Genomic DNA, 25838 nt, shown 5'->3' with positions numbered 1-25838 from the left:
ATGGAGAGCTTTCAGCTTTTGAACTACTTTCGTTTCCCTTGGTTAGTGAATCATACATCCATAAGCCCAGACCGCGAGCTTACTACTGTTGTTGGAGATCACCTTACATGGATTGTTGGTGGATCCCCACAATGGAAAGACAGTGAGCTATGTGGAAGGTCATTTAGATTAACCTTTTGCTTCAACTCAGCATCTAAGCGGGAACATCCTTGCGACAAGGAACCAGAACAAAACACGTCGGGTGTGGGATGCAAGGAAAGTGGAAATCCTCATTGCAGTTCTCAATGGGAAACTTGGATGCAGTTCAATCAATACGGTTCTCATCAGATGTGCAGTTCAAAATGGTGCCTGCCCCTAGGTATACCAGAGAGAATGGTGCTGTTTAGGCATCCTCCCCTAAGCACTTTGAGTTGCTTCCAAAGCCGTTCCACCACTCAAACTGCTCGGACTCACCATGTGTCTCAGAATCTAGCTCTGACATCTTCAGTAAGCGGTAAGTGATATGAAAGCTGAGATAACAATTGAAGAAAAGAGAGGACATGATACTGGGGGATATAGGATCAAATATTAGAATTACAGAACTCACTGTCCTATTCCTCACATCTGCAGGTGTAGCTTGATGCTACAAACAGAGATCCGTTTGATTCTGAGAGAGAAATCCAGAAGTTGAGAAAGAAAATTGTAGATCACTGTGTTGGTCATGTGGGTTTCAATGAAAATCCCTCACCAGTTGGGACCTGCCTAACTGAACCAAGAAACGACCATGCAAATGGGTATCTCAATGGAGACACCCACTTGGAGTCGCCTACACTTTGCTCTATCCATTTGGGGTCAGGTTCAAAACAACTTAATAACTTAGGAGCATCTGGAGCTCTGTCTTCTTCGTTGTCTGTTCTTCCTACCTCTCTTGAAGAGACACATCCCAAGTTGCCAGACTCTCAACAAGTTTATGTGGGAAGGGAAATCATGACAGGGCCTTAGGCTATGCATGCTAGTCCTTTACCCTCCAACAGCGGTGCAGTTGATCATATTTTTTCATCATCCTCAGGATACTCCACATACCTTCCTTTCTCATCCGTTTCACCCCATGAAAGGCATTTAAGAAGTGCTCCTTTTAGTTCTCAGTCATCAAGTAATGGGACATCTTTGCCATTAGCACTTTCTTCACATTCAAGATAGCTTCAGTCTACAACATTGAAGAAAATAACAATGCTTCTTGGTGTACAGATTCACTATCCAGTTTTCTTGATTTTCCTATAAACACTCCTATCCAGAGTAGTCAAATAGAAAGTAGAAGTGGAAGTGATGTCATTGCATCTGAGGACCTTAGCAAACGACATGATTGGAAAGAATGGGTAGACCATCTAATCACTGATGATGATGCTTTGAATTTGAATTGGAATGAGTTCCTTGTTGACACTAATGTTGTAGATGTAGAACCAAAGATGGCTTATCAGGTGCCTAAACCATCATCAAACTTCTTAGCAAACCAGCCACAGGTTCATCCATGGATTTCTGCTCCATCTGGAGAAATTCACAATGTTGTTACTCCCTCATCATCAGTAAACACTGCTCCAACCAAGCCACGGATACGTTGGACACCAGAACTTCATGGGGCTTTTTGTGGAGGCAATCAACCAACTTGGTGGTAGTGAAAGAGCTACTCCTAAGGGTGTGCTGAAGTTCACGAAAGTGGAAGGCTTAACCATCTATCATGTAAAAAACCACTTGTAGAAATATAAAACAGCGAGACACAAACTAGAGTCATCGAAAAGCATCCTGAGCATATGGAATACTGCTGATATCATTAAGATGAGTGAAGAAGAGATCTTTTTTTGAACAAAAAGAGAGGATCCATATGATGATGCTGTTGTTCGTATTACACAAAGGACTTCAGTGGGAGAGTTAAAGGTTTAAAAGTGGATGCAGTGGACACCACAGGCGCTGGGGATGCTTTTGTTGCTAGAATATTATCACAACTAGCTGCTGATCTTTCCTTGCTTCAGGAAGAGGACCGATTAAGAGGTGCTGCATTGACTGTTAATGGAGAGAAATGTGCAAACAGACAACCATAGATCACCAACTTCAAAGTAGAGTACCATTTGCACTTCAGGTCCACGTGCATGGCCACCTTTAACATGGCCACTTTTAGGCCACGTGTTACTCTATTTCATTTCTCTTATTTCGCCATTCTTGGTTTTAAAGATAATTTTTTTCAAAATCTCATTCTTCGCATAATTTTCCAGATTCTTCATTCTTGGAGTTTTTCAAGTCTCAAAAATCATATTTTTAATAAAATTTTGCTGTCATTTTCTTCAACATGCAATTTTCATAACTTCCATGATTTCTAAAACGTTTTAAAAATAATTGTGAATTAATTTATGTAATTCCAAGTGATGGAATTGATTCATACAAGAATAAATTGGTCTTTGGTGGGGGCCCAACATATGTGATTTCATGATTGATTGTTTGATTGATTCGATTATCATACATGATTGGTTTATTCTGTTCTATGACACGCATGAGATTATTTCTTAATTGTGCACTAACCCCATTTCTTGATAGCGCATAATGGCTCATCGTCTAAGTACGCACCCATTCTCACTCTGGTCATTCTATATACATGTATTGATTCTCACACGTGCATGATTGTTTTGAGTATCCATTGATTTTTTTATTGATTGCCATGTTAGCTTCATTTTATTAGTAGAGACTCGACTTTAGGGACTTAGAGGAGTGTTACGGTCTTTACCATACCTTCCTGATAGGTAACCTGACCCCTGAACTCGATCCGATTTTTTGTAGACCACCTTTTCCAAATAAGGAGTCACACTTAGGGTTTTCTTTCTTATTTTGTTTACCCTTTTAAAAATAAAACAAAAATAAGTGGCGACTCCAAGTCATTTTAAAAAAATAAAATAAAAATCATTTTCAAAAATAAATCGAGCTCGTCGTCGAGTGAAAATGCATGAGCCGAAATACGGGGTCCACAAAATGGCGACTCCGCTGGGGATCGTTTAGAGGGTCAAGCTTGAACTTAAGATGAAGCAAATGTGGTGTTTGATAGGTCGATCAGTGGGTAACGGTCTCGTGATTACACATTGAGAGTCTTTGATATCATTGGATGCATGATTGGATATTGTACTCATTTAGGACATTGATATCTGATTATAATGATCGATTATCTTGGTCGAGGCTTTCGATGCCGTGATTTTTTATGTGCTTAATCGCTATATTTGTATGAGACATTGACATACTGGATTGTTGTTGATTGATTATCTTGCCTTACTTAGCATACCGACTCTGATTTTGCCATGATTGTTCTGATCACCTCGCATGTATAGATTCATTGTTGTATATCATTTGACATGATAGGTTGATTCTCCTGCTTGTATATTATCTTGATCGTCTTCGAGCATGACGTCTGTATCACTATTCATCTTGATTGTCATATCTTATGTGTGGACATGGTGATATATCTGTACTTTGCTTGATTGTGTGTTGCATGACTGCCCTCCTTTTGCATGACCGTATGTCGTTTGTCCATGTGGGCCGCACGTCTATCCCTTTATCCCTAACTCTCTTGGTTTCAGTCATTTCCTTCATTCTGGTTCCCACTTTTGCAAGTGTGAGGCCTTGTGTGTGCTTGTTCTCTAACCAAGCCAAAGATTAGGAGTAGGGTCTAGCAACGGGCTATACCGATGTTTTGGGAGCATTTTGGAGGTGATCGACACATTGATGTCGGGATGAGTCCTATTATTGAAGACCTGTATAGCCCGGAGCTAGGTTTCATGGATATTTGTGCGGCCAGGGTGTTTCCTCTTTCCGTTTTAGCTTCCTTGGGTTTTCGAATGCACCCACACTGTTCACTATGCACTCTAGTCGACCATTGAGTGTTGAGAGTTTAAAAGGTTTCACCATAGGAAACCCCTTGGGATGTCGAGGTAGTGCATGTGTGGAGATGATGACCACCTTGCATGGAAGTGCCCCGTCTCTTTGGAGGCGTGCGGAGGGTTGTATACCGTCGAAGGGTATGATCGCTTCTACTAGGGATCTTTTAAAGTCCACCCATATCCATTTAGAGCCACCTTAACCTCGTAGGTTGAGCCGTAAATCCTTCAATCAGGACTCCCTCCCTACACGTGGGTGCATCTGAGGGCCTTCAAAGCCTCTTTAGTTACAGTTCGGATCCAGTACTCTCTTTTTTTAGTCTCCAGTTGAGAGTGCTCAGAGATCGGTATGAGTTTGAGTATCGGTTGGATCACCTTTCATCTTGTCGCCTTAGTTTATGCTTTTTACTCGATGAGTTTAGCATGTTTTCTCTTTAGTGTTTTCGTCTTCTTTTCTTGGCTCGACACATCCTATCACTTTGTCGTCACTGACTCGATGCTTTAGGATATGTCCATGATCATCTTTTTACACTGTACACCTATCACAAGCTCAGTACCTCATTCTTTGTTTGATTCTTGGTTCGATTTTCGACTCGATGATCATATTTCCATTACAGAAAGGTGAAAGACACATTTTCACATTCACACATTTTTCGAGATATTCGCCTTGATCACCTTATCATTTTTTTTCTCTTATAGAGCTCGAGTTGAAGGTTGAATCACGGATATTTTGGTCTAGATTGAGTATCAATCTCGTGATAGTGTTGTTCTTCACACCCCATTTATTTTCTTCACACCTCGATCATTTTCTAGATTATCGATAGAAATTCTTTAGTCATTTTTGTGGTTATCTCACACTAGACACTCATGTGATTCTAGAGATTGTATCGTATATCCAAATTTTGATTGTCACCATATGATTGTGTATCACACACTGTCATGTATTGGGTGTATTGTATCATGCATTGGTCATTGTTCGTTGCATCCCGTGTCTTGCATGAGTCATGTTTGAGTCGTTTATTTGGGTTCTTTTGTAAGGGTCTATTTGTAGTCCCAATATTGGTTCAATGCCCTGGGTTGAGTGGGAGAGAGGTTGATTCGTATCACTAAGCTGCTATAGACGGATTCACAGTCAGTTTTGATTGGTTAGCTTACCACTTCTGTGGCTTCGATTCAGGGGGCATTGACCAATTTGCGTTAAAGGATGGATACTCAGCAAAGTAGACATGTAGTGCTCGAGAACACGCCATCTGATTTAGTGCCACCACTTGTTCTACCTGTTCAGATTCCAACTGCATAGACTTTGCATACTATTTCACATGATCAAACTGCTGTCATTCCACCTATTGTCACACTAGTTACCATTATTGAGGATCCTCGTTCTCGTATGGACAGACTCGAGTGGAGGATTAGATAGATGAGAGATCCTGATGAGATGATTTCGTGGGATGACCATGACGATGTGCCAGTGGCCACTTTGCCAGTCGGTTTTAGGATGCCTGATATAGAGAGATATACAGGCGTTGGATGTCCTCGTATTCATCTCAGACTTTATAGCACAATTATGAGGGCTCTTGGTCTAGATAAGGCACAGTTGCTCACTTTGTTCCCATTGTCATTGAGCAGCATGACATAGAGATGGTACGCTTCATTAGAGTCATCTTGTCAGAGAACTTGGGAGGACTTAACATAGGAGTTTCTGAGACAATATTCATTCAGTGGTGATACGAGCATTACACGTAGAGAGCTTGAGTTTCTTAGACAGGGATCGGATGAGTTTGTTTCTTCTTTTATCTCCCGCTGGAGGGAGAAGGCTACGGAAATGATTGAGCGACCTACCGAGAGAGATCAGATGAGCATGTTTTTGAGGAGTTTGCAACCTAGCTTTGCTCGGCATCTGACAGGAGTCCCATTCTAGGATTTCAGATCATTGGTTCAGGCTTTGTTCGATGTAGATGATGGCATATCTAGAGGATTATGGTCAAATATTACTCCTTCCCCAGATACTAAGGGGAAGAGAGTTGTTGGATCATCTGAGAGCTATGGAGGCATATGTTCTACGGGCTTTCAGCATCGACGACCTTGTTATTATCCCTATGTGAGATCACTACAGATACCCAAGAGTGATTTCGCACCTTTACAACATCATCATCCTCAGTCAGTTCATCAGTATCCTTCTGTTCATCCTCATACTATCACAATACGACCTTCATTTTAGTTTCAGCGTCCACAGATTAGTATCCCACGACATTAGATGACTTATTCTGATTTGGGAATGCATTTGGATAGAGCTTTTGAGTGACTCAGAGCTACTGATTTTTTAGTACCATTAGCCCCTAGGCCACCCTTGAGTACCTTACCTTAGCGTTTTCGTGCTCACGAGTTCTGTGCATTTCATTAGATGGCATGCCACCGTACTGATTATTGTGTTTCTTTACGTCATACCATACAAGATCTTATTGACAGTGGTGCGGTTAGCTTTCCCGTATCAACCATAGCTACTGATCTTGGTCTAGATATGGCTGCTGATTCCTTTCTAGCCTATCCCCAACTCTCTTGGTTTCATGCACACTGAGCTGGCTCCATTTTTTGTGCCAAGATTGCCCTTTGGGTCTCCATTATAGATAAAAAAAAAAAAGGTTACAATGGTGGCAGCGACAATGGACTGAGCTGCGGCTGCAATGACCTTGACACCTCTGGATTTTTCTCAAATATGAAATAGAATTTCAATTGAAAAATATGCTTTTGATAGAGGAGAGAGGAACGACTTCGTGCTCGTCATCGGAGGCCGACGAGCTCGAAGGAGTGCCGCTAGGGACGTACTGCGTGTGGAAACCCAAGGCGGCAGAGTCTCCACTAGGAAGGAGTAGGAAAAACAACTCCATGGGATCATCGAAACGGTGGAAGTTCTGTGACTTCCTCCACCGGAGCAATAGCGACGGCAATGACACTTTCGTCTTCCTCACTCCTCACTCTAGCATGAAGAAAAAAGCCGAAAATGAAGCCCCCTTCAGTGCCGAAAAACCTAAGCCAAAGGCTATTGTTGCCAAAGTTATTGTCGCTGCAACTCAGTCCATTGCCACCACCACCACTGTAACATTTTTTTTTTATGGAGACTCGGAGGGCAATCTTGGCATAAAAAATGGAGTCGGTTCAGAGTGTGTGAAAACAATATTACTTTCCATATTAAAATCTGGTTCTCATATTTTATAAAGTTGGGTTTCGAAAACCATATATTTCCCAAATGGCCCCATCAAAACACAAGTTTCCCTAAATAATTTCTACATTTTTTCCATTTTTTTATAAATCTTTTAAAAAAATATTTGATTACTTATAGTTAGCCCAAGGGTTCTCCCAATCGGATTTTGATGATAACAAACCATGGTTAAGTGACTAATTGGTTTGAATGATAAAGAATCTCATATATAAATTCGAAAATTCACCAAAGAACCAAAATGATACAAGATTGAGACTATTGGTAGACTTTTGATCATAGGAAATGAATGTAAGATGAATGCATGGGTGCACTTAGGTTTTTCATACATTTTCATGCATATTTGAAAAAGTCGGTTTATTCTTTAAAATTTTGATTTCATTAAAACCCGAGTTTTATCAAATGTACCTTAGGAAAAATGTTTCAAAATTGGTATATTATTTTACCTAAAGACCTTGCCTAAGTGTTAGAAAAGAAAGGAATTGAAAATGATAGGTTTTTCGGGGCCAAAAGGTTGAACTGGTCGAGACTCTGGCCAACCGGCTCAACCGGTTAGGGAACCGATCAATCGGTTGCCCTTGTCCGGTCGAGGTCAGGTCGAGGAGTGCCAAAAACACTCTCTCTCATTTAGTAGCTTCCTCTTCCCTGTTGAGGTTCACCCCTTCTCAGTCGAGGTCCGATCGAGGCAACGGTAACCTACCAAAGCATTAAATGCTCCAACGGCTAGTGAACCAGTCGACCCCCAACTCGATTGGTTGAGGCTATTTTTTGCTGTTTTTGGTTCCCGAGCTTGGAAACCTATAAATTGAGAGCTCCACTTCATTTATGATAGAGAGAACACCTGCAATCAATTGTCTACCTACCTGTTCTTGGCTTAAAAGCTCTCATTTCTTTCTTAGTGCATTAAATTATCACTTGTATAACTTTTAGTGTACCCTTGTGAGTCATCATAGCTTTGTTTTGTATTTGAGCTATCTTTGAGCTAGGTTGAGGGTTTCTTTCTTGTAAAACTTGAGTGTTAAAGTCTTCAAGAGGTTTGAATCTTGAAGAGATTGTGTAAGAGCCCATTGAATTCGGAATCCAAGTGTAAAGGATTGGAAGCTTGGTTGAAGCTTTAAGCTAGTGAAACCCTTACTCGGTTAGGAGATTGAAGAGAGTGGATGTAGGTAAGGAAGTGCTGAACCACTATAAAATTCGAGTTTGAATTCTCTAACTCTATTTTTTTATTTCTTGTTTATATTGTGTTTGAATTTGTTGTATTGAAAAAGTTTTTGAAAATTCACCCCCCTCTTGGGTGTTTTTCTCCTTTAAGCATAGCTTTTATTTTCTCACTTATTAATATTTTAAAATTTTTTAATTGGATTTGCCTTTGATTTGTTAAGTCTTCACCCACACATAAACATCATTAATGTATTAATATAATATGTGAAAATAATTATAATTATAATAATAATTTACTTGTAGAGAGACAAATTTTATGTCCACTCATTTATTGCCACATGTTAATAATAGCCTAATAATATATTGACATGTCGCATAAAATAAAATAATTCAATAAAAAATCAAATAAATATTATAATTAATTTATTATGATAATTCCAATTAGTGATACTTTAATTGAGATAATTATCCAACATAACTAATTATAGATAATTAATTATGATAATTAAATATGACAATTATCTTTAGAAAATCAAGAGATAATATCAAAATAAAATTCTCAATATACAAGTTCCTTTCATTAAAAAATACACTTCCAAAGAGAAGAAAAATTGAAGAGTTTTTGAAGAAATTCCTTAAAGACTTAAGATAGATTTAAAGATTTCTTAAAGAATCGAAGATAAATTCACAGATTTTTTGAAAAATTGAAGAAGAATTCAAAGATTTCTTGAAGATTTATTTTTTATTTGAAGACTTAATGATCTCTTGTTTATTAAAGAAACTCCTTTTGATCTAAAATTAAATATTAAATTGCCTAAATGGTGTTTATGTCTTTATAAGGAGAAGGGTACATTAGTGATTGTCCACTCAAATGATCAATTTTGTAAATTTTGTTATCAATTTTGCAAATTTTGTTATCAATTTTGGGCAAAAATGATGAGGAATTGACCTATCCAAGTTGTAGCCTTAGTGGTATTAGAGACAAGTTGTGCTAGACAATGATCAAAGAAATTTTCTTTACTCTTAATATTATGTGGGATTTGAAAATCAAGATCATCTTTTTTCGTTTTATATGATGTTAAAAAAAATATGAAATGAATATGTGATCCTACTTAGTTTTTTTTTTATTTTTACTATGCACATCTATATATCTTGCATCAAATTTGGAGGATCTTTTAATTGAATTTGTATTTATTTTTTACTCTTAGAATGGTTCTACAATATAGAATGTTGAATACTACTATAACTTACTAAAAGATAATATAATTATACCATATAATTTTATAAAAATTGATTCATGTTCTTTTTGGATTGCCTATTGATGATGATTGACTAAATGTTATATTGTTAAAGGATTTTAAGAAATGTTTTAAAGATGCAATATTAACTTTTTCTAAATTTATGTGTTAATCTCTTATTTAGTTATTCATCAATTATATAATATATATAATGAATCTTTTTATTCTAATTATTAAGTTACAAATTTCTTGTTAATATTCTTTAACTACTTATAACATTGTTTTCTTATCGAATAAGATTTAAATTCTTACTTTTAAACTAAAAGCACCCCCCACTAAAGATAGAGTGTTGGTGTTAGTCTTTCAAGCAAAGTTATATGAATTTTTTTCTTTAGTTCCTCACAATTATTTCCATATAAAAATTAAAATAATAATAATAAAACTTATATTAGAAGATTCCTAATTGTTAGGATATTTTTGGCTACTCGAAAAAATCTTGCAAAATACTTTTTATTTATTTATTCTATCTACACCCTAATAGTCGACTTTCTCTTCCTTGATAATGCAATAGTGAAATGAACTAGTAGAGTTTCTTATTTGGTACAAAGACTTAAAATTCATTCTATTTAATGTTTGTTCTTAAATGTCATTTTTTTTCTTTTTGAAATACAAAAAACTCAAATTCCTTTTGAAAAAGGTAAAAAAGGCTTTTACTTCTATTGAAAAATAAGAATTTCTCATCCCATTTCCATAGGTTGGATCTCTCTTTTATAGTTACTTCTCATATTGCTATAATTCATTTTATAGGCTTTTTTTTTTGCCTTAGGCATGGTACTTCCAGTTTTTGTCGATCACACTTTCTTTCATATCAAGTTATTAGATCGGGTAAGATTATTGGTTGTTAGGAGGATGGTGCCTCTGATTACCTAAGATGGAGGTCGTCTTGTTTTATGCACCTCTAATGCCCCCCTAACCTCCAACTTTTTCATTTTCTTTTTTGAAATTTAGGGTAATCCTGATGATAAGAGAGAGAAAGAGAAATTATTCCAACACCAATGGTTTCCTTTTTTCATGTAGTGGTTCCTAGTGCAAGTTAGCACGTCTTATAGCCCAAATTAAGCCATGTGTATGTAGACCCTCCATTTTGTCCTCTTGGCATATGTTTTCTCGAATTTGATTTTATTTATCTTATATCATCTCATTGTTCACTCAAGAGCCATTTCTAGACTTTTATCGTGACTCATTTGTTGGTCCACCATGATACTTTATACCACTATCTTTGGATTTTATTCAAGGGATGTCTTGGGGGACTTTTCAAGGATCCTTATTGTGATTGCTTAGTGACCTATGATTTTTTAGGATTTTGTTTGATTGAGTTTCCTTTAGTGCATTAAGCTATGACATTTAGTTTTAAGATTAGATGAGATTGAGTTATTTTATTTTATTTTATTTTATTTTTGATTGTGTGAGGGCTATTTGGATATTTGATTACATGAGATTTTCTGCTTTGGATATTTGGTTACATATGATTGTTACTCTAGTTTGTTGAAACATGAAAATTAATTTTTGTTGATTATAGGATTTTGGTCTTTGAATTTCTAGTTGCATGAGATTTGTTTTTTTATTTTCTTCCTCCTAATTTTGTGTGGCATGAGGATTAATCATTGGAATTTATATATTTTATTTTTTTCGATAATAGTGGATCATGGACATATCTATTTACTTTTTTTGTGAGGTCATAATAAATGAAGGTTGGCGAGGGCTATACAACAAACTTAAGTCTTCCTTGCTTGGAATTGTTGCTTCATGAGTGATTGACTAAAGGATCATTGTGGTTTCTCATGTTGGTTGTGGAACATGGATAAAAAAGAAAGTCAAACTTGGAAATCACCACCACCATACATTTGGAAAAGGGAAAGGACTTCAATTAAGAGGATTAGGTGGCAATGGAGGCTTCTCCATTGTGCCATCACATGTCAACCATGAAAGAGGATTCCATCATAAGGCATTGGCTACGGTCACCTACATGCATTCCGGGTGTACATCACAACCTCAAAAAATCTTCATACAAAGGTTCTAGAAATCTCTAAGAGCTTTAGGAGGATTAAGAGGGTCACACAATTGGAGTGAATGAGGTAATGCACCTGGAGAGAGTTCTCGGGAGATGCATTTGGACTATTTCTTGGATTTTTGGAGGGAAGTTACAATTGTCTTGAGATGATTCTAAAGACAAATTGATTCTCATTTTTTTTTTTTTTTGGGATTCATTATCTTTGAGGAGTAGATGGAAAAAGTAGGATTTTTTTTGGGAGCAAAATTTTATCATCGACATCAGAATTCATCATTACCTTCATGAAACTCATCAAAACCATTAGAGTTCTCCATTTCCGACATCGAAGATCATCACCACCATGAAGATCAATAGTGTTGTAAGTCACCATTGCCATTAGAGCTCTCCATTTTTGACATCGAAGATCATCACTGCCATGAAGATCAACAATGCTATAAGTCACCACCACCATCAGAGCTTTCCATTTCCGACATCGAAGATCATCACCGCCATGATGATCAATAGTGTTGTAAGTCACCACCACCATTATAGCTCTCCATTTTCAACATCAAAGATCATCACCGCCATGATGACTAGTAGTGCTGCAAGTCATCACTACCATTAGAACTCTTCATTTTCGACATCAAAAATTGATGTTGCTGTAAATCATCACTGCCATGAGTGCTAATTGTTTCCGCCCATGAACACTATCACTGTTAGAGTGGATCACCGCTCTTGAAGCTCTTTGGTTCTATCATTGTGGAATGCCTCACCATCTCCATCTTTGACTTGCATTTATAGCTGGATTCTACATTATATGCTTGTTCAGTCATCTTCTTGAATATGATGCTTGCAACTCTATAGTTTCACACTATCGCACATTAATAACTAATTTTCATCAACACGTCATTATCTTTATGAGTGTGTCATCATCAGTGCACCATAACTGACACACAACACTATTATATGCTATTAAGGTACACTTCCTTATCTTTTTATCACTATTAATTGGCGTTTAATTCTCATTATCCATTTGCCTTGCTTTGTTTGATTTCTACGTTGTTGTATCCTTAACTCTTGATTTTGGGTGAAATGCATATTGTGTATATTATGAGATTGTTGATTGTAAATTAACTCTTTTGTTTTATGGAAGCACTTAATATGCTAATATGGTACGTTCTTCACTTTCTTTGACTATTGATTATTAAATGTGTATGGTTTGTTTGAATATTCCTAGGTTAAACTTTCACTATCATTCTGAATATACTTCATCTTTGGTATTCATTAATTAATCAATTTATTATCATTGTTACCTCATTTTTATTAGTAGAGACTTAGCTTTAGCGTTTAAAGGAGTGCTATGGTTCATTGTTGTACCTTCTTAATAAGTAACTGGACCCTCAGACTTAAACTCGGGTTTCCTCAGACTTGTCTTTTCTTTTTAAAGAGTCATAATAACTAAAAAAAATATATTTTTTTAAATATCATGTTTTATAGTTTTAAAAACAAAAAATTAATTTAAAATACAATTCTCATATACGAGGCATTACCTTCTTAACTTAAACTTAAAAGTAATTATTGCATCATTTATTATTATTTTTTTGGGAATATAAATAATTTAATGTGCATTTGGATATATTGTCATGTTTTATTTTTAAAATAAAACATGACAATACTAAATTTTATGTAAAAAAATAGAACATTTTGCATTTAAGAATTATTATTATTTTCTTATTTTAAAAATAGAAAACGGAGAATATATCTGTCAATAAATTACAACGAGGTATATGTTCAGGGTTGAAGGCCGTACGCTCTAGCATGTCGAACCGCTATAAACCGTTCAAGAGAGGCGCGGAGCAAGGATAGAAGGACCAAAGCCCTTTCCTCAAGCAACCGGACTTACCGGATGCCTAAACTCGCCACCTTGCGCCACTCCATTCTTTGCTGTTTCCACAAGTGTGGTACCTTTGACCATCTCAACCAAACCACCTCTATCCTCTTCACTTCTGGCCTCGCTCACCACACCTTCTTCCTTTCCGACCTTCTTCGTTCTGCCACCAAAGACCTCGGTTATACTTTGCTCCTCTTTGATCGTCTCGCCACACCTTATATCTTACTATGGAACACCATCATCAGAGGCTTCTCTGCAAGCTCACAACCCCAAATGGTTCTCGTTGCATATTCAAGATTGCGAAACCACGGCGTCATTCCGGACAGGCACACCTTTCCCTTACTCCTCAAGGCCTTCTCTAAGTTGAGAAACGAAAACCCATTTCAGTTTTATGCTCATATCGTGAAATTCGGGCTGGATTTTGATGCTTTTGTGCAGAACTCGTTGGTTTCTGCTTTTGCTCATTGTGGTTATGTGGACTGCTCCCGTAGGTTGTTTATTGAGACTGCGAAGAAGGATGTGGTCTCTTGGACTGCTTTGATTAATGGATGCCTTAGAAATGGTCGTGCGGTGGAAGCATTGGAGTGTTTCGTGGAGATGAGGTCCAGTGGTGTCGAGGTTGATGAGGTGACCATTGTTAGTGTTCTCTGTGCGGCTGCAATGCTGAGAGATGTTTGGTTCGGTAGGTGGGTTCATGGGTTTTATGTTGAATCAGGGAGAGTCATTTGGGATGTCTATGTTGGTAGTGCCCTGGTTGACATGTATTCAAAGTGTGGCTATTGCGATGATGCTGTTAAAGTGTTCAATGAAATGCCTACTAGGAATTTGGTTTCTTGGGGTGCATTGATAGCCGGTTATGTGCAATGTAATAGATATAAGGAAGCACTGAAAGTTTTTCAAGAAATGATTATTGAGGGTATCGAGCCTAATCAATCCACCGTGACAAGTGCTCTGACTGCTTGTGCACAACTAGGGTCATTAGATCAAGGTAGGTGGCTCCATGAATATGTAGATAGGAGTAAATTAGGACTGAATTCGAAACTTGGGACAGCATTAGTAGATATGTATTCGAAATGTGGGTGTGTTGATGAAGCACTATTGGTCTTCGAGAAGTTGCCTGCCAAAGATGTCTATCCTTGGACTGCTATGATTAATGGGTTGGCAATGCGTGGAGATGCCTTAAGCTCCTTGAATCTTTTCTCACAAATGATTAGGAGCCGGGTTCAACCTAATGGAGTTACCTTTCTTGGTGTTCTTAGTGCTTGTGCTCATGGAGGCCTTGTGGATGAGGGACTGGAGTTATTTAGACTGATGATCTGTGATTATCGTTTAGAGCCTAATGTAGATCACTATGGTTGCATGGTTGATCTTCTAGGTCGGGCAGGGCGCTTGGAAGAAGCAATTAAATTTATTGAAAGCATGCCAATGGAGCCAACCCCTGGTGTATGGGGAGCACTGTTCAGTGGCTGTATGATTCACAAGGCTTTTGAGCTTGGGGAACATATAGGAAACCATCTGATCAAGCTACAACCTCATCATAGTGGTAGATATATTCTTTTAGCAAACTTGTACTCAAGATGTCAAAAATGGGAAGCAGCTGCTAATGTCAGGAGACTCATGAAAGGGAAAGGGGTGGATAAGTCCCCAGCATGTAGCTGGATTGAAGTGAATGGTGTAATTCATGAGTTCATCGCATTTGATAAATCACATATTGAATCAATTAATGTGTATATGATGTTGGAAAGTGTCACAGCCCAATTAAAACTTGCTACTTATGCTCTTGGCAGTAACCTATTGACATTTACCATTGATGGGGGATGAGAAAAATTATCTTGAGATATGCTTGAATCAGTGACTATAAACTGAGTTGAAACCCTGGCTTATTTGCAGGAGCAATTTTGACTTCAGATTGAGGTGAAATCCGGACTGTCTTCAATTTTTAACGTTCCAGGCCTCCTCCTTCTGACCTTGTCTTTACCTTGTAGATTGCATCTAATTTATGCTCAGCTGTGCTGTAAGTCGCTCACTTTCCAACTAATTAGTCATATTCTTTATTTTACTTCAAAGCTTCTGCGAATTCAAAAGTCACTAGGATTTGAGTGACTTCTATATCTTCAAGTGAAGAATTTGTTTATTTTTGGAATTATCACCCATGTGGTAACATATTTCTATCAAAACTATAGTGTTCATATTTTGGATATGGTTGCATGCAATAGTCAGATTCCATTGAATGGTATGTCAGTTGTGAAAAGCACTAAATTGTAATTAGCTTAAAAGAATAAATGACCAAATTGTTCCTTAGTACAATGTTTCAAGTTTGGTAGTGAACTCACTACCAACATATGGTGTAACTTTTTTTGAGTTGGAGATTTTTGTAAAGCCTTATTCTTCCATCAAAGACCTGAAGAAGAAGGTTGTTGAAATCAATAAATAGTTGGAGACTTTAGCACTCAAATGAGAAGATCTTTTGCTCTGTACCTAAAGAGAAGTAGAGCCTGGCGGAAATGCAGAACTTCCCATGGGACTAGAAGATGGTGCAGGCAAAAGAATCCAAACTCAAGATGAGAAGAAACTTGGGCAAGTTGCAAGAATTTTTCCTTTCCAACCTTTATTTCCTCTTGGCTGAACAAACAATTTGCTTATTTGGGGATTATGATTAATGTAGGGTGGCTTAACTAATTCCTCTCCCAAATCAGCCTTTACTTCTATGCTCTTTATTCTCATGTTTGCCTTTTCGCTTTATTTGTGTAGTTTCCATATGAGACTGCATTTTTTAAAAGTTGCTTGTTATAGTTTGAGGGTAGTAATCATATGTTGAAGCATGGTATACATTATAGTTCAAATCCTAACAGTTTTGACTTTTAGAAAAGTTCGTTGCTCAACATGGCATATAAGCTTTGGTTAATTGGAGGTCTCAAGTCCTCCCATATCAATTTATCTGTTGATTTATCCGTGATTTCCTACCTTTATATCTATATAATTTACATTGTAAACCCAAATCCTAATAGTTTGAACTCTGAACCGGGATTTGTCTCTCTCAGATGGGCCAGGATTTATCCTCCCATTTGGGACCATCCCCAAATCTAGGATATAGGATCTCATGCCAATTGGCAAGACAACCTTCAGGATTAGGCTGTCCTCACGCGGTTGAAATTAAATCTCCTGCTATAGGCCTAGCTACTCTCTGCTTTTGAATTATCATATGGCCAAGAACTCCAAATCTAGCCTTATCTAATCCCTCTAACTTGATAAGTATGGACTGATTATAGCAAGCTGGAGCTATGTTTTTTAGAAATGCTGCCCTTAGAACTTGGTAACTTTCATTGGAACTGAAACAGCATTACAGTAAGGCAAACTGAGTTGTTGCTTAACAGTCCTAACACGTACATAGGCTTATTCCACATCATTTAGTTGTCATCTACAACCTTGCTCATGTGATAACTTGGAAGGCTTAGGCTTTTACATTCACATGAGTATAATACAGGATTGAGTAAGGATCTCTGATCTCATTTTCTTGGGCCAATGTAACAACTTTTCAAATGGTTAGTGCAAGGCTGAACCTATAGACTATTTGGATGGTTGGAACTTCTTTTATGTTGGATGAGTGTTATTTTGAAGAACCGAGAGAGAGAGAGAGAGAGAGAGAGAGAGAGAATGTTTAGATAATTTTTAAGGGTGTGAAGAAGGAATTAAAAAAATATTATGGAAATTAAATTCTACTTTGGTGTTTATAAAATTGGTTCATATTGAAATATAAAATTATAACTTTACATTTCTTTTCCTTCTTTAAAAAAAAAATAGAAAAAGGAAGCAAAAGTCTCATTGCAAGTATTGAATTTGGTGTTTCTTTAATAGTAGCTTCAAAAGAAAGGCCATTAGTAAAATTTGAGGTGGGTTTTGTTTTCTTTTCTGTGTGGATTAAAAATGATGCTGGCAATGAACCCTGGCTGGGCCTTATCTTTCTTGTTCAAAATACATTCAGGGCTGAACCAAGCTCTGGGCCATTTCTAGATCGAGCCCTCCTTCGACCTAGGACTCAGCTCAAAGGCCTACCCAATGAGTTGAATTCAAGGCCTAGGCTAATCTGATCCCTTCCTGTTGGGTTTTGGTTAACAAAATTACATAAAAATTGCTTAAATTAACCAGTTTCCTTCATTTACTTATGTAAATAGAATAGGCACAATAACATACTGATTTTTTAAAATTAAATAAACATTCTGAATATTTTTAAACTGTGAAGATAGAAGAATGATAAATATATGTTTTCAGCAGTGGAGCATTTAGGTCCGAAGTTAGCCCCAGCCTAGCCCTAGAACCCAAATCTTTTGACTAACTAGACAACATTTTTTTTAGAAAATTATTAAATTATAAAAAAACAAAGAAAGATGAAATTAAGAAAAACAAAGCCTAATATGGAGTTGGGTTGCAATTGATAGGGCAAAATAGTCCAAGGTTTAATATGGTAGGCACTACATTGATCTTTGAGAAAATTACAATAATTTTAAAAAATAATTTATAAAAAGATCTTCATCTTTTATTTTTTTCAACCTAGAAATTTTTTTTTATTATTTTGGTGTGGTACTATTAAGGGATGAATGTTTGTTTTTACGTGTATATATCAGTAGTTAGATTTTAATAGCTAGAAATATTGATAAAAAATTTAACAAAAAAATATAGCTTAAATGAAAATTGATGAAAACTCATTGAAATATTGACAAAAATTTCAATAAATCATAAAATAAAATTCTTTTTTAAAAAATAATACACATGTAATATATATTCAAGTTTTTTTAAAAAACAAAAAATCATATATGTGTAATATATTTTGTGATATTCTATAATAATATAGAAAATTTGAAAACACATTAATATTAAAATTATAATATATTGAAGGATATAAAAGAAATGATGATATATATGTATAAATATTTTTTATTTAAAAAAGAATATAATTTTATTTATAAATTTATATTTGTCTTATATTTATTTATTATACAAAAACATAGTAAGATAACTATAATTAATTAATTAATTAATTAATTAATTAATTTATAATATATATATATATATATATTCCATGCCTTAGGACTAGGCTCTCTCTAAGCAATGTTATATCGGAAAGTTGAAGGGTTGCTCTTATACTGGAAAATTGAGAGGAACAAATAATGAATGTAAAAGAAAAAAGAAAAGAAATGTTGACATGGCGAGATGATAAATCAGCAAAATGAGGAAAAATGCAAAAACTCGAAATCTGCCTACCACATATCTTATCAAAAAGGCCTGACACATGATATCTTGTCGACATTTTAAACATTGCTTACTACCAAAAATTTTCTTTCCTTTTCTTTTTCTTTTCGTTCTATTTAAAGAGAAAAAATAATCATTTTTTAAAAGGATAATGAATAATGGATACAAGATAAAAAGGAACTTTTGTTAGTTTCTAGCTAGCTAGCTTCAACTAATTAATTTAAAGGATAATGGATAATTTAAATCTATCAATAACTAGTTTTTTATATTTGATCCTTTTTCTTTTATCTTGATTACTTATTTGGTTTCATTTTGGGATTGTTATCATTGTCAAATTTGTGGGAAACTCTAGTTTTTAGGTTTGGCATTATAAAATCAAATATTATTCTTTGAAGCTCATAGCTTCTATATTTTTTGTAAATGTTAGATTAAAAAATAATCAATTACACCTATGTACATTGCCACATGAGTAGTAAAATCATTAATTTTCTAAATAGGATATGCTACATTTTTCTTGTTATATTTTGAAAGTTTGAGATCTTATATCATGGAACTATCTAGAGGGATGAATAGGTAATCCTTTAATTTTAGTTCAAAATCATATAATTAATTTCCATTTGTTCTTTCATTAAGATATATGCAATTAATAAAAACAAAAAACAACCAATCACATAATGGACATGCAATTTATGTGGAAAACTACTCCTCAATCATTCTAAAAACTCTATGGATATAAATATTATGAGTTCAATTGACACTAAAGCTAATCCACTAATTTTGAAGGATCTAGTACATATAATTACCTAGTCAAATGCAACTCTCCCTAAGGCTTATATTGCTAGAACCTCTATACTAGTCTTGACATTTGTGAAGTAGCACCTCCATGATAATGTACTCCTCAATGACTTGAGAGGATGCAATTGACTTCAATGAACTTAAACAAAGAATTTTCTTTTGAGAGTGTTAGATTAGTGTAGATATAATGACATAAAATTGGTTACAAAAGGTTGAAACTTATACAAATCATTGACATTGATAGCCAATAAACCCTACTGAATTGGATGATGGATTTTAGAAAGCACAAGTTGTTAAAATCAAAATTTGAAACTTAGAGAATTTTGAAATTCTTTTAAAATTGTCGAAATCTAGTATTGAGTACTTGAGAGCTAGTTAAGGGTGCTTAAGTACCCTAAAATTTCCCTTTTTCATTGGTTTTTCATGCCTAAATAAAATAAAAACCAGTTATGTCTTTTAACATGTCATTATACTCTAAACAACAAAATAATACTTATCTAGATCGGATGAGATGTGTTAGGAATTTGAGGCTAATCCAACCTATGGTAATCACCTTAGAGGGGGGGGGGGGGGGGGGGGGGGGGGTGAATAGGGTGATGGTCTCTTTTCGCAAATATAAACTATGTGAATGAAGAGACAATTATATGCAAGTATATAATAAGCAATATAAAGACAATTGCATATAAATTAAAGAGTAGGGAAGAGAGAAAGCAAACACAAGGGTTTATAGTGGTTCGGCACAACCTGGCCTACATCCACTCTCCTCTAGCTTCAATCTCGAGCTTGAGGTTCCACTAATCCAAGGCTTCCAAACCAGGCCTTCAAGCAATACAATTGGATTATGGTTCCAATTCACCCTCTTGGACTTTTGGCTCCAAGCACCCTTTACACTTCTCAAGAGATATCCCTCTCTTGAACAACCCCTCAAGTGATACCTCACATTTGAGAAACTTCATTTCAAAGGTTTACAAATAAAATGATCTCTCAAAAAATTCTAGCACAAGAACTTTAAGCTCAAATGATACAAGAGAAACTAAGATTGAATGGTGCACTAAAGATATGCAATTTTTGGAATAATGGTGCACTAAAAAATACTCTTCCAAGGCTCAAATATAATCAAGAAAGATTTGGGAAGGTTAAACTTATGAAACAATGAAGATTGGAGCCTTTTTATAGAAGAAAAAAGTCAAACTAGCCGTTGGGGGTTCGACCGATCGAGCTAGGGGTTGACCGGTTGACTAGCCGTTAGGAAAAGTGACCGTTGGGCCTCAACTGGACCTCGATCGAACCTCGATCGGACCTCAACTGGTTGAGGTTCAACCTTGACCTGGAAGAGAAGACCATTGGGAGAGAGAGAAACTTTTTGGCCTCCCTCAACCAGTCCTCCACCGGATGAGCACAACCAGTCGACCGGTTGAGCCATTTTTTTGGCTCAACACTCAACCATTTTCAACTTAAAACCTTTTAATACAAGTTTGAAAATCATTTAACACAAGGTTTTAGTTGAAAACATGAAATCATCCAATTCTTAAGATATTTAAAATAATATTACTCTTGGATGATTTTGGTGCATAAATAAAGAATGAAATACATGAAAGTCCTAGTGCACCAACAACCTTACAAAGATATCCTAAGAAGCTTTGGTCTTGAAAAACTCTTCTCTTTGAGGTGGTCTTCTTCTTCATGACTTCTCCTTGGATTGATTTGTCTTTGGATTGCCACTTTGGAAGTCGTCTTGCCTAATCACACTTAAAATGTAGTCATTAGTTCTAAACCTTGTTTTGTTATCATCAAAATCAAGATTAACCAAACCTTGGTTTCACAAGATGGAATCTATAATGAACTCAAGTCTTCAAGGGGCAATGTAAATCAAATGAAGTATGTGGAATCAATACTAAGAATGAATAGAACAAAATTGCAAACTTGAGTTATTTTGCCTAGATCAATAGCAATCACCCCTTTAACAATTTTTTGACAAAATAATTATTACATGAATGTACTTAATACTCTCAACTAAGTCTAGAAATCACTCAATTAATCTTAAGTCTAAACCAATCATTCTAAGAACTAAATTTCATTTCACAATAAGAAGTCTTGAAAATTCTTGAAACATAGAACATGTAATTTGTACAAACTTAAACAACCCTACCTCGTGAAAAAGAGTGTATGAGAAAAATAGGTAAATAATAAAATCAAATGTCACAATCCATCAAAGGGTTAAGAGTATACGATCTAATCCTACCATCATCAATAGTCCTAAATATTCTTTTTTTTTTTTTTTTTGTCATAAAACTAGCAAAGTGAATATAACATGAAAATAAGGTTCAAGATATATCCAAACACACCCAAAGTACATCATAAATGGATAAATACCTAGAGTAGCAACAAAATACAACCAAATTAGCATAAATAAAATAGTATAATAGAATAAATGTATCAAAAGTAGCCTAAGAACATCTAGCTAGAGTTGTCAATTGGAGGTAAACAACATATGCTCAAGGTTGGGACAATATCCAAGATGCCATAGAAGCAAGGCTACTATCCATATGTTGATCTTGATCATAGAGCTCATCAATATGAGTGTTAAGATATGCTTTCAAATAATCTACATGAGAATCAAGATGTGCCTAAAGACAAAAGAAGTGAGCTCTTGAGCTAGAGAAGAACCTTGTATTGGTTATGTGAAACAAGACTAATTGATTAGTAAAAAGATCTAAGAATTGGGTGATTATTATTTTTTTTTTGAAAATGAATGGTTAAAAAAATAAAGAAAACAATTAATAGAGCAAGTAATTAAGAGTAAAGAAAAGAGAAATGCAAACGCTTTTATAGTGGTTCAACAATCTCACCTGCTTTCACTCTTCTTAACCCTTTTCGGAGTGAGGGTTTGTTGAGATAAAGCCTTGGAAAGTATGACATGATGTAACAATTTTAAACTCAATAATTCACTTTAGTATCTCATATGCATTAATTGATCATTTGAGCATACATGCTCATCTCACTTGTATTGTACATGACTTGGTTGTATTAGGAGTTGCATAGATGATACAAGTCATGGGTTCCTTACAAGATGATAAGTTGTTCATAATTGGTTCATGGATTTGGGCAATCTAGTAGAGATTGTAGTGCATTACCTCCTAATTGTCGGGATAACTTATCTTAACAGTCGGGATAGGTTTCCCATGGTGAGTGCACTAGTGTGTATGGTTACACATTGGATAAAACCTATGGTGAATCATGACATAAGACTATATGTTTTCATGCACCTAATCTAAGCTTGGGATAGGGAACGAAGAGATATGAGATTTCCTACAACTAGTATTAGAGCCTTAGGATAGGTTTTTGCATGTTAGATCTACTCTAGGGTATGCTAACTTTGTTTTTGCAAGGTTGTTTGTTTCATTTTATGGCCTTAAGGATGAATGTTTATAGTTAATTTTTAACATGATGGTTATGCTTGTGATTATATGTTTTTTTTCTCTTCTATTGAGTTGTAAGCTCCATGTTTAGGAAAATAGGATTTTTTTTTTCCTTGATTGTAAAATCCACTTTTTATTTTCTTAAATTGACTATATAGTTCGTTTTTGAGGAGTATAGGAATTTATGTAAAAATTTTGAGTTTTTAATTAGTTTTGTAACTCAAAGAGAAGGAGAAAACATTTCAAAGGTGTCATCATGTTTAATATGGAGGTTTGAATTGGCCAAAGTAAGTTGTTTAGAAAAAAAAGTGATAAAAAATCAGTGCACAAGAAGCCTTGGATGCACAACTACAGGACTTAGTGCTTGAGCACTTAAATTAGCACTTGATCGTCTAGATTAGTGTATGAGCAGCTAGATTAGTGGTTAAGTAGCTCAAGCACTCAAGCAACCCCTTTCAAGGATACAAGTTGCTTTCAATGCTGTTCTCAAATTTTTGAGCGGTCAAGCGCTCCTAGCAGAGTGTAGAAAGTAAGGAAATGGTTCATGCCAACTTGGGGACTTATTTAATAGTGTTGGGTTTAGATGTAAATTGCTTACTAACCCTAGTTTTTGGTTATAGGTTAATTTTTGGTAAATTTGGATGATATCCAAATAATATTAGCAAATTTATGCAATAAGATACCTAAGGCCATGGGAACTTTTATTTTATTATTCCTTTTTATGAATGCTTGTTGTTAGCATGTGTTAAAGAATATTAAAATATTGAAAAAATTAATTTTGGATTTTTCTTAAGAAATTAAATTTTCATGGAAGTTATTTTCCATTATTATTTTCTTGAATTGGTTGTTGCTAAAAATGTATTGCTATTCCTTTTGGGACAATCCACTTGATACGGAATACGTGGTTTTTTGGGCTCTCCAATGAAAGAAGGAAGAAATCACTCAATCCTTTAACATTTTCTCTCTGAGAAAAAGAGAACTTTTGTGGATATGGATAGTCTAAGCATAAAGGAATAAGATATCAATCGTTTTAGCATAGGATCTCAGTTTAATAAGTAGATAACAAATTTAGAAAATCTCATGATAAAGAATTTATTTGAAGAAAAGTTACAAAAATTACTCCAAGTCTCTATTTTTTCAATAGATTAAGTAGGAGGAAGCATTAGCAAAGTCCATGTACTCCATTGTCAAGCCTATCCTGATTTGGGTTCATCACCACCGTATGGTGGGTTTGGCTTCTGGAATCAAGAACATGGACTCTCCTTATGGACAAGACTAGTCATGTCTATAGTGGGAGTAGTCACCTTTACAATGGATTTCCTTACTTAGTGACATTGATAGTTCAAGGACAATGGTTATACACTTAAAATTGGATATGAGGTGGTCAAATTGCCCAATGTGGTCCCATTTGCATAGTCCATGGGCCAAAGAGAAAGTATATTGATCTTACCTTAGGTATCTTTCATGGTTAAGGCAAGAAGATCTATTTAAAAAGGTCACCAACTAGTAATAAGGTCATGACCTATCCCAAGTAAGCTTGATTCTTATGATACTAGGATACCTTGTAAATGGATATGGAGTCTTGAAAGCTCTACATTTTTTCTAAATTCATTCTTTCTCCATATGCTTATTTTATTAATGCATAGTTTTTTTTTTTTTTTTGTTATGGATATTAGTCTTATAATTTAATTAATATGATTTTCACTACTAATAAATTGATCGAACCAAACTATGTGGATTGGAAAAGGAATTTGGACATAGTATCCACTTTAGAGGGGCTAAAGTGGGTAACTTAGGAATTAACTCCATTCCCCCTTAATAAACCTTTCACTCAAGAATAGACTGATACATATCATAGTTGGTAGAAGATGGATCAGAAGACCAAGTGTATGATACTTGGGCTTTTAGATAATGTGTTGCAACATCATCACGTGTCTATGCTAAGAGCTTATGATGTTTTACCAATCTCCATGAGATGTTTGGTGATAAGGGTAGGTCAATTAGACAAGTTCCTTAAGACTATTACAAATGCTAAGATGTCAGAAGGAACTCCTGTTATAAATAATATGATTTGTATGATCAAACTTTTTAATGAGATGAAGATCCTTGGAGTTGAGATCGATGAGGAAACCCAAGTTGACATGGTTTTAAAGATCTTGTTAGATTTTTTTCAAATAGTTTAAGCTCAACTATTCTATGAATAAGTTGATAATGAGCTTAACTCAATTGATGAGAGAATTATAGACAGTTTGGGGGATTCTTAAGGACTAAAGGGGCACTCATATGGTGGTCAAGGGTTCTTCATCTTTTTCTAGTCGGAAAAAAGAAGAAAATTTCTAAGACTACTAAGTAGAAGGGAAAGTTTAAGGGTAAGGGGAAGAAGAAGAGCAAGAGATAGGGCAAATGTTTCCTTTATAGAAAGAAAGGCCATTGAACAGAAGTGTGCCTAATTTTCTTGAAGAGACAACCAAGTATGCATCATTCACTTTTAATTGAATCATGTTTGGTTGTGGATTCCACTAATTTTTGTGTGGATAGATTATGGGGCCATTGATCATGTTTGTAATTCTTTAGAAGGGTTTCATCTAAGGAGAAGCCTGAATTATGGGGACATGTACCTGAAAACTTAGCTTTTGAAGCAAGGGTTTTGTTCAGGCAGTTGGAGACATGTCCCTCATTTTAGATAATAATTATGTTTTAGAACATAAAGACTATCTTTATGTTCCTAAGTCTTCAAAGGATTTGATTGTGGTTTCTAGTTTATGTAAATTGAATTATTTAGTGTTTTTTTAAAATAAAAGAGTTTTTATTAAATTACATGATTCGTTTATATACTCAAGATCGTTGATAGATAATCTTTATCATGTATCACTATTATCTATTTTGCCTAGTAATGAGAACTATAATGTTTCATATAAGAGGAAAAAACTTAG

At 35.3% G+C, this 25838-nt stretch overlaps 1 protein-coding gene and 1 pseudogene across 1 annotated transcript; both read left to right on the top strand.

Moving 5' to 3' along the window:
• Positions 1–1839, top strand: LOC117923062 (annotated as a pseudogene).
• An 11611-nt stretch (positions 1840–13450) lies between these two features.
• Positions 13451–15503, top strand: LOC117924068 (pentatricopeptide repeat-containing protein At1g50270). The gene has a single exon (XM_034842620.1). It carries the CDS (start codon positions 13460–13462, stop codon positions 15263–15265), a length of 1806 nt encoding a protein of 601 aa, XP_034698511.1. The 5' UTR covers positions 13451–13459; the 3' UTR covers positions 15266–15503.
• The last annotated feature ends 10335 nt before the right edge of the window (positions 15504–25838 follow it).

Source organism: Vitis riparia, chromosome 10 (genome assembly GCF_004353265.1).
Source record: "Vitis riparia cultivar Riparia Gloire de Montpellier isolate 1030 chromosome 10, EGFV_Vit.rip_1.0, whole genome shotgun sequence".
NCBI classification, from domain to species: Eukaryota; Viridiplantae; Streptophyta; class Magnoliopsida; order Vitales; family Vitaceae; genus Vitis; species Vitis riparia.
The sequence above is the reverse complement of the archived record's forward strand: the minus strand, read 5'-3'. Positions and strand labels throughout refer to the sequence as shown.

Bases quoted from the DNA above. Each gene is read 5' to 3' on its own strand.
- LOC117924068 (XM_034842620.1), top strand. From the start codon at position 13,460: ATGCCTAAACTCGCCACCTTGCGCCACTCCATTCTTTGCTGTTTCCAC.